Source organism: Triticum aestivum, chromosome 1A (genome assembly GCF_018294505.1).
Source record: "Triticum aestivum cultivar Chinese Spring chromosome 1A, IWGSC CS RefSeq v2.1, whole genome shotgun sequence".
Lineage (NCBI taxonomy): Eukaryota > Viridiplantae > Streptophyta > Magnoliopsida > Poales > Poaceae > Triticum > Triticum aestivum.
The window spans coordinates 569,284,594-569,294,246 of record NC_057794.1 but is presented as its reverse complement, the minus strand read 5'-3'; the positions used below and the strand labels follow the sequence as shown (position 1 = coordinate 569,294,246).

Genomic DNA, 9,653 nt, shown 5'->3' with positions numbered 1-9,653 from the left:
AGAAGCAATCTGTTTGGATGTTTCTCTAAAGAAGTTAAGTTAAGTTGCCTTCATGAAATGCAATACATTCCTATGTTAGAAGATGCGCTAAGGGAGACTTGATCGTTGACTTGGCAGTATTGGGGTCAGTCCTCAGAGATGTTTTCCGCCCAAAACACTTTGAAACGCCTCCAATAACCTAACACACATGTTTATTACGCCCCCAATAACCTAACATACAGGGTTGTTTTGTTTAGGGAACCTAGCTCAGGCGGTAACAAAATTAAACAACCTCTAAGAACTCGTGAAGGTGGTTCCCAAATGGAAACCACCACAAGCACGTCTAGTATGGAGGTCCATGTCCCTCAAGACCAATTAGACCTAGTTGTATGAAGTTTATCTTATATTGAGATTACTGAAAAAACTAATACAGAACCAATTGTATTAACTTTGTATCATGTGATCCACATATTATCTATCAAATTCTTTTTCAAAGATAAATGTCGCGATACATTAGTGCATGATGTCTCTAGACAGAGTGAGTAAATTTTAATGACAATAATGTTTAACTGATAATGTTGAATTAGTTGATTCCTTATTTGTTTTTGTGATAGTTAGATTATGTTTCCGATTTTTATTGAATTCTCTAGAGTTGATATTATTTTTCTTCCAATTATTTATGTTCATATTGTTTTTGATCAACCGATTAGGAAAGATTTTTCCTACTGGGCAAATAAACATTCCAAATAAAGATTCTACCTTGTGACATGAGAAGCAACCCAAAAATTGTTTTTCACATTACAAGCAATGATTCATTTCTTCCGTTACTAACAAAATATCTTGGTATATGAAAATTTATCTTAATTTAAAGTTTCATAACTTGATGCATGTGCATTAGTTCCTACCATATCATCAAAACTGACGGGGGCGGCATCACTCACTTGATCTATTAGCCAGAAAAGAGACCGTATTCACTAATAAATGGCCCTTCATGTACAAATAAAGACCTAATAACTAGTGGACCTGGCAGCTATACGTGCATGTACACTGAATAATAATAGATCGAGGTGAAGTGCATATATTATATTATACTAGCACATATGCACGTGCGTTGCAATGGGAGAAATAACAAAACTGTATTCAATTATTTTGACGATTGTATCCGCAAAACACGTCCAATTCATGCAAACTTTGATCTTAACCAAGATCCATGGAAACATCACTAAAACATTTTTAGTGTGGGACTAACGATACACATCTAATTAATTGTTCCTGTCTTGTCAAGCATCTGATCAAAATCTTTAAAAAAATATTTTCCTCGCAAAAAAACTTTAAACTTTGTAATCATTTATTAACAAAAAGCATAATATTTTCTTTACCATCACAATGACTATTTTTTCCAGCCTTAGTCCTTGTTGTGTGCCTCAACTTACCTGGACAAAAAACGACAAACAGAATTCAGCACATACATAGGCACGTACAAGCAAAACACATACAGTACATATGCATCTCTGCTTTTCCAATTCAGCACGCGTCACACAAAGCAACACATAAGGCACATCACATATGCAACTCCGGTTCAGTATTCGGTTATTCACCACTGTGTGGATTCTGCAGCAAGCTAGACGGGATGGGGAGTGCTGTTTGGAGGCAGCCCCATGTATCTACAGAGGTAATTTATATTTGGGGAGACAACGCTAAGTAGTTGACGCGGCCGTGGACGCCGAAGCCATGGAGAGGAGCAGCACATGGGTGACAGCTTAGGAGACGGCTCGATGGACAGGCTAGCAGCACCCGCCCACCTAGCCAGTCACCGACCTCGCTGCTGATTCTAGATGTCGCTTGCAGGATAAGGTCGAGACCACGCCACCCCGCCGCCTCACCCTGCACCACTCCCTCCGCCGTTCCGCCCGTTGTGCGGCCCGACCTCCTGACCGACCAGCCGCGGAGGTCTCCAACCAACTCATGCGGGGCTCTCGCTTGCCTCTCGTCGCTTCGCCCAAGACGCTGTTGGGATGAGCATAGCGTGAGCTCCCGTCACCCAGCCGTTAGGATGCGCTGCAGGAGAGCGTGATCCCGTCTCCTAGCTAGTACGCATCGTTGCAGGACCGTCTAGGACCGGGGGAATAGGAACGACCACCGAGCATGCAGGAAATCAATGGGACCTCGAGGGAATTAGCCGATTATTTTCCTTTATTTATAGCTTCTGGTACTCATGTAGCTGGTTTCAGATATGTATACGACTTCCGTTTTTCAGCAAGAGTCGGATTCTACATGGACACTCATGGACGAACAGATTGGGAGGTTACGTATACAAAGCACAAACCAGTTGCGCAATGTGAAAACCAGGCCCAACACGGCCCAGTATGAGACGTACGATCGTAACGAAGGCAACATAATAACGGATTAAAACGGACTAAAATCAGGGACCAAACTAAGAATACCTATTCCCTTTAATAGTAGATATAGATATAGATATAGATATAGATATAGATATAGATTATATATATATATACCGACAATTTTAGGTTTTTGTTATTGCATCCATTCATGATATTAAGTTGTACTAACTAGCTCTGTAACAATGTTAAATATGGCTAAGAGCCTAAGACTTACCCCTGTCATGAAGATCATCATGTTTTTCATCTACAATTTTAAGATTCAACCATGGATCAAAACAACAAAATGAAAAGGAATGACAGGCGTAAAAAAAGAGGAATGGAGAGCATAGGTAGGTATCATGTAAATTTCATAATTTACCAAGGCACACACTATTTATATAAAACATGTAATTATGGCATAAACTATATCAAAAGAAAGTGAGCAGGTATTGAATATGATAAAATAACAAAACAAAACCTAATCAGAATTGCAGTAAAGCTCAACTATGTTAATGCAATATTTCTCGACCAAAAAAATCATGAATCAACTATACTTTTTTGTAAATGATAGAAGTGAAGGATTCAACTGGATCCGGCGAGGAAGAATTTTTTTTATTGGATTGGTTTGCGACAGTGCTGTTCAGGGTTGGGGATGATTTCCATGTGGTCTCCATTCCGTGGGGTTGCTTAATTGTCTATTAACTATGGAATAGATGACAAGAACCAAAGTTCTCTTAACCTGCTGTTATTTCTGGTAAGCGGCTAGTTACCGTGCTTGGAGATCAGACTTGTTGCCGGTTTGAGCAAGCATCCAGATATTTAACATGTTATGGTATATCTTAGAAAAAAAGTCTAGTTTAAGTTGGAAAAAGGATTATATTTTCCATTTGCCAAGAAAGATGAATCTACAATTATTCTATGTAGAAAAATATAGTCGCTGTATATATGAGAAAAAACACGAAACCTTGTGAACTGTGTGTGGAAGGAGAAATAAACATGAAAAGAAGACATAACATCTGGAGAAATTACTGAGATGCTTCATTTTCCTTGTTGGAAATCAAATCATATGTGATAAAGTATGGGGAGGTTTGTGCAGATGGATATCAGAATACTGGCATGCCACAACTGGCAAGGTAGCAAGACTTGTATCTTTTGACAACATGAAGAGTACATTAAACACCTATTTTTTGAGTGTAAATTTGCTCCTGCGGTGTGGTCCATTGTTCAAGTAACTTCAAATATTTACCCCATCGCAGTGTGCGTAATATGTTTGACAATTGGTTGCAGGGTATTGAAAAATAATTTTGTTCACACATTCTTGTGGGAGCGGCAGCCTTATGTTCGGATTTGTAGCTTACTAGGAATGATGTGGTTTTTAACAAAAATGTGTTTCATTCCCTGTGCAGGTTATTTATGCATGTATGTGATGGCTTCGTACTTGATCTATCCTGCGGAGACCGGGGGACAGAAACATTTTAAGGATGGTGTCTACCCGGCTGGAATATATGGTGACTGGTGAGGGAGATTTTCTCCCATCATGTAGTCTTCAGTTAGGATCTACCCCCACCTTAGGCTGACCTTTTTTTGCTCTGTAAAATAATATTTTCTTTTTGGTCCTATTGGAAGTTCTGGCTGCGTGCATTGTGCTATGTAGAGGCCGGACATTCACTCAGTACGGTTGTAGCAACTTGATATATCGATTGAATGAAAATTTCCTTTATAAGAAAATCAACATGTTCAAATAGGAGGCTGAATTTACATTATGAGTATAGTAGGCATACAAAAATACAATGAAGAAAATAAGAATAGAAGTGTTTATGATAATATCTTCAGGCAGATTGTTACTCCAAGTAAAAGCAGATATTTCATCGAAAGATCCTCAGGGGATTATTAGCAACTGTAATTTTTCATATGCTTACATATGAAATATATCGTTCGATAGATGAGTTGTCATCTTTTGAACCCTGAATGACTTAATATCCAATCATGAAAACTAGCATAAACCCAAGTATTTATGAATGAGTTCCAGAATATTTATTAATTTTGATGCTCCTTAATATCGGTAATTTGAATTATCGGAAGCCTGCTAAGATAACTAAATAACTAATCAAACAATATCTAGGAAATTAGAGTGATCCAAGAACCCATAATGAGGGTGACCTGAATAAGGCACGAAGTATTTTGAGACTAAATATGTCTGCATCTGAAACCGCAACACATTTGAGGGTTTTGCAAGACTTACTGTTCAAAATACTTTTTACAGTGCTAAAAAAGTTTGTTGTGATAAAATAATGTAAAATAGTCACATTAGTTAAGATATGGAACTAAAATGTAATTTGGAGCTGCACCTATATAGACAACCTGCCCAAGGTGAAAATATCATAAGCCTCAATTTTCCAAATGTGTGGTATGTGAGTTGTTGCCCATGTGCATGAGCCGTTAAAAGTAGGCACAAAATCTAAGCAATATAATTTGACCCCTTTCATTGAAAAACAGAAAACGAAGATGCAGATCCAGATGCATAAACAAAATTCCTAGCAAAGACCTGAAAACATGCACATATATCTAACCAGTTTAAGAAAACAGAGTTGCCATTCATGATTAGAACGAGAGCTGAAGATACCTCATCACCTAGAACTGAAGTAAACAATATCATTACACAAGTCAGAATCACAAATGTGAAGCAAACGGTGATATGCAATTTATACGATATTGGGCTGACATTTTTATTCCCTGATAGTCACTACTCACTTTTTTTTATAAGGAAGGCTGCGTATTTTTATTTTATTGATTTTGAAAATAAACAGTACAAACTTCACTACTCACTAGTCAACCATAAGTCCATAATCAGCAACTTCTGTCCCATGGAGATATCGGTGGTCGCGGTACATCACCATCCAGTTCCACGTCGAGCAACGCTCCAATGGCCTCCAACCTCTGCATAAGCGGGTCCGCATGAATACGGCGACCTTCTCCGTAGGCCCAGGCCAACACATCTGCCGGATGTGGGTGATCAAGCTCTGGCAGGGGAAATGGGCCCTGTGAGGTAGCCGTCCGGCAGACCATCTGCGTGTCGGTGTTCGGCAGCAGCTCATTGGCCGTGGTATCAGCAGACAACACCCTGAACAATGGCGACAACGGTATTAGGATTTAGGTAAAGATCCGGTCAGAAACTTCAGCTTCCTGGTATGCTAACCTTTTGACCTCGGCATCTATCTCTTCTGAAGCTCCTGCAGCCACTTCAATAGGAGGCGGAGGCTTGGCGAGCTCGTCCAGTGCTGCCATGATCTCCGAGCGTGGGAAGGGGGGAACAATCATCAGTTCCACGTTGAGCAAAGCTCCAATGGCTTCTAACCTCTGCATAAGAGGGTCCGCATGAATACGGTCTTCTCCATAGGCCCAGGCCAACAAATCTCCCGGGTGTGGGTGCGGGTGGTCACGCGCCGGTAGAGAAAAGGGGACCTGTGAGGCAGTCGTCCCAGAGATCACCTGCACGTTGGCGTTGGGCAGCGGCTCACTGGCCACCGCATCAGCAGACAACACCCTGCACAATGGTGACAACGGTATTAGGATTTAGCAATCACAAAGCCCGTACATCCACAGGTGCAAGTGGAGCCGCTGCACAGGGCCCCCAAAAATCTGGGGCCCCCAATTTTTGTGCAAGTACTATATATATATATATATATATATATATATATATATATATATTACTAAATCCTGAGATTAATAAAGAGGAAAGACTAGATCGTTAAACTGCCAAGAAAAATAAAGTGCAGCCCCAGCCCAACGCACGTCAATTAATCCACCAAGCCCCAACGGAACAGCAGGCCCATAGCCCAACTCATCTCTCTCACGGAGAATTCCAGAAGACTGAAGATGGATCGAATTCCCCTGTTCTTTTCTCTCTCTCTACAACTCTATTCCTCGAGACCAGGACTCGCCGGCGGCTGGCGAATTAACTCGCTCGCAATTAACTCGCAGACTCCTCATCTCCTTTCTCGGATGGCTTCCCAATTATTATCCAAGAAGAGAGCCATTGATGGCAAGTACACAGTGAACTGCAGGTTCGTTTCCGCATCAATCTATAAATTAGGGCGTTTTCTACTGCTTCTTCCACTGATCCATTAATCCATCCATCGTCCCCTTAGAAAATCAAGAGGTTGGAACAGGCCTGGGTTGGAATCTCGCTGCTTGGTGGCCGCAGTCCTTGGAGGTGAGCAATCAGAGCACCAAGCGCCCCCGCCTGATGATCTGCATCCGTCAACAGTCAGCAACCAAAGGTTGTTTCGCCCCCTTTTCACCCCTTTTTAGTTGATCCGTTGTTCTTTCTTGCATTTGTGTATCCTTGGTTTTTCTTAATTTTCTAAGATGTCTTCTAGTTCTAAACGCCCTGGTAGGAAGTATAAATCTGGGTATGAAAAACGTACAAAGAAGAAAAAAGCTGAATATCTTATTCATTCTCTGAAGGGGTCTCTTGATAAATTTGTTGTGAAAGAACCACAAGTTTCTTCCGAAAATCAGAATATAGAGGCTGATGTTGATGATAATGTTGACAACATTCAGGTTGAGAATACTAATCCTGATGAGGCTAACCTCCATGGAAATGTCGTTGGCGCTAGTGTTAATGAAAACATGGATAGTTCATCTGATAAGAATAACATGGATGCATCTTCTGATGGTAATGTTTCTTTCCGGCCAGATATATTTGATCCAAGGAATTGGGATGCCCTTGACTCAAAAGCGATTGACATCTTGGTAGAAAAGGATCCCAAAAGAGATTTAACTATAAAAAAAGGCCGGAAGGATAAAAATAAAAGATGCTTTTCTTCGATATTTTACACAAGAGTTCTACCAAATGGAGAGAAGTGTGATAGAGATTGGCTTGTATACTCTAGAGAACTTGACAAGGTATTCTGCTTTTGTTGCAAACTATTTCGAAAGGGGCATGGAAAGGGTCATTTGTCTTGTGAGGGTTTTAATGATTGGGCACATATTAGCATTAGAATTAGAGAGCACAAAACAAGTGCCGAACATGTTCTGAATATGGTCACTTGGTATGATTTGCGACTACGGTTGCAAAAGCATCAAACTATTAATTGTGTAGCACAGCGACAACTTGAGAAAGAAAAGGACCATTGGAGAAAAGTTCTATTTAGAATTCTTTTGATGGTAAAATTTCTTGCGAAACACAATCTTGCATTTCGTGGTACTAACTCGACATTGTATCAAGATAATAATGGAAATTTCTTAGGCTTGGTTGAAATGCTAGCTGAGTTCGACCCAATTATTCAAGAGCATGTTAGGCGCATAACAAACAATGAAACTCATGTTCATTACCTTGGTCATGGGATCCAAAATGAGTTAATACATTTGCTTGCTTCTGCAATTAAGTCAGAGATAATTAAAAAAATTAAAGAAGCAAAGTATTTTTCCGTTATACTTGATTGTACCCCTGATGCGAGCCACCAAGAACAAATGTCTCTGATAATACGATATGTCAATGCATCTTCGACTTTTGTTTCCATTGAGGAATCCTTTTTACGATTTTTGGATGTCAATGATACAACTGGGCAAGGGCTTTTTGATGTTTTGCAGGAAGAACTACGGAATCTTGACCTGGATATAGATGATGTGAGAGGACAGAGCTACGATAATGGTGCGAATATGAAAGGTAAGAATAATGGTGTTCAAAGGAAACTTTTGGATAAAAATCCTAGAGCTTTTTATTCAGCATGTGGTTGTCATAGTCTTAATTTGACACTTTGTGACATGGCAAAAACTTGTGGTAAAGCAAAGGACTTTTTTGGAATCATACAACGCATCTACACAACATTTGCTAATTCAACTAAAAAGTGGCAGATCTTGAAAGATAATATAGATGATACAACAGGATTGACTCTCAAGTCGTTGTCATCTACTCGTTGGGAGAGTCGAATAGATAGTGTTAAAGCTATAAGATTTCAGATTTCGAACATACGAGAAGCTTTACTGCAAGTATCTGATATTGATAATGATCCAAAAACTAGCAGTGAAGCTAAATCTCTCGCGAATAATGAACTTGGTGATTTTGAATTTTTAGTAGCTATTGTTATTTGGTATGAAATACTGTATGCTGTCAATCTGGTCAGCAAGAACTTACAATCAAAGGATATGCTTATTGATGTTGCTATTGAGCAAGTGCAGGGGCTAATTACCTTTTTTAATGGGTATAGAGACACTGGTTTTTGTAATGCATTGGAAACAGCAAAAGAAATTGCACTTGAAATGGAGATCGATCCTACATTTCGTCAAAAGCGTGAGATTAAAAGAAAGAAACAATTTGACGAAAACCCAGATGATGTGTTAATTTCTTCACAACCTGCACATGAATCATTTAGGAGAAAATATTTTATTCCTGTTGTTGATCAGGCTATCAGTTCACTTACAACAATATTTGAGCAATATGAATCATTCCAAAAGAACTTTGGTTTTTTATTTACTTCTGATGCACTAAAATCATTGGATGAGAAGAGCTTAAAATCTTCTTGTAGTGTTCTTGAGGCTGCACTAAAGAGTGGGGGGAAATCAGACATTAATGGTAGTGAATTATATGTTGAGCTAAATTTACTTAAAAGTTTCATTCCAAATGATAATATGGGGCCGGTTGATATCTTGAAATTTCTTAAACGGCTAGATTGTTTCCCTAATGCAACTATTGCATATAGAATTTTGTTAACTATTCCAGTGACCGTCGCATCAGCTGAGAGAAGTTTCTCCAAATTGAAATTATTGAAGTCCTATCTACGTTCAACAATGACACAAGAAAGGCTCAGTGGGTTGGCTACTATAGCAATTGAAAATGATATACTGGAGGGGGTTGCTTATGAAGATCTAATTGAAGATTTTGTATCAAGAAATGCTCAAAGGATGGCACGCTTTGGCTAACAGAGTAAAAGATGGACCTGTAGCTCAAAATTCTAAGATTTTTCTCTTGTATTATGTAGTTCCTTGAGAAATCTGTACTGCTGTAGTGACTAGTAAAAATAATGTTTAAATTGCCTACTTGACTTTCTTATATATGGGGCCTAAATTGTGATTTCGCTCCAGGGCCTCAATTTCCGGGGTACGGCCCTGGATCCAGTAAAGACTCCAAGAAGAAGAAAGTTTAGCTTCCTAGAAAGCTAACCTTTTGATCTAACCCTCGTCGCCCGGGAGTACAACCTCCGGGTTGTCGGCGGAATTAGCAGCACCAAGCCGTGGTTGGCTTCCAGAATGACCCATGTCAAAGCTAGATAGGAAGTGGGATGGATCACG

The 9,653-nt window shown here is 39.6% G+C and overlaps 1 protein-coding gene across 1 annotated transcript; it reads left to right on the top strand.

Moving 5' to 3' along the window:
* Nucleotides 1-6,246: 6,246 nt before the first annotated feature.
* LOC123181701 (zinc finger MYM-type protein 1-like) lies at nucleotides 6,247-9,293 on the top strand. Its single transcript, XM_044594025.1, has 2 exons — nucleotides 6,247-6,424; nucleotides 6,509-9,293. Exon 2 carries the CDS (start codon nucleotides 6,729-6,731, stop codon nucleotides 9,282-9,284), a length of 2,556 nt encoding a protein of 851 aa, XP_044449960.1. The 5' UTR covers nucleotides 6,247-6,424; nucleotides 6,509-6,728; the 3' UTR covers nucleotides 9,285-9,293.
* The last annotated feature ends 360 nt before the right edge of the window (nucleotides 9,294-9,653 follow it).

Excerpts from the sequence above, each read along its gene's own strand:
- LOC123181701 (XM_044594025.1), top strand. The coding sequence starts at position 6,729 with ATGTCTTCTAGTTCTAAACGCCCTGGTAGGAAGTATAAATCTGGGTAT.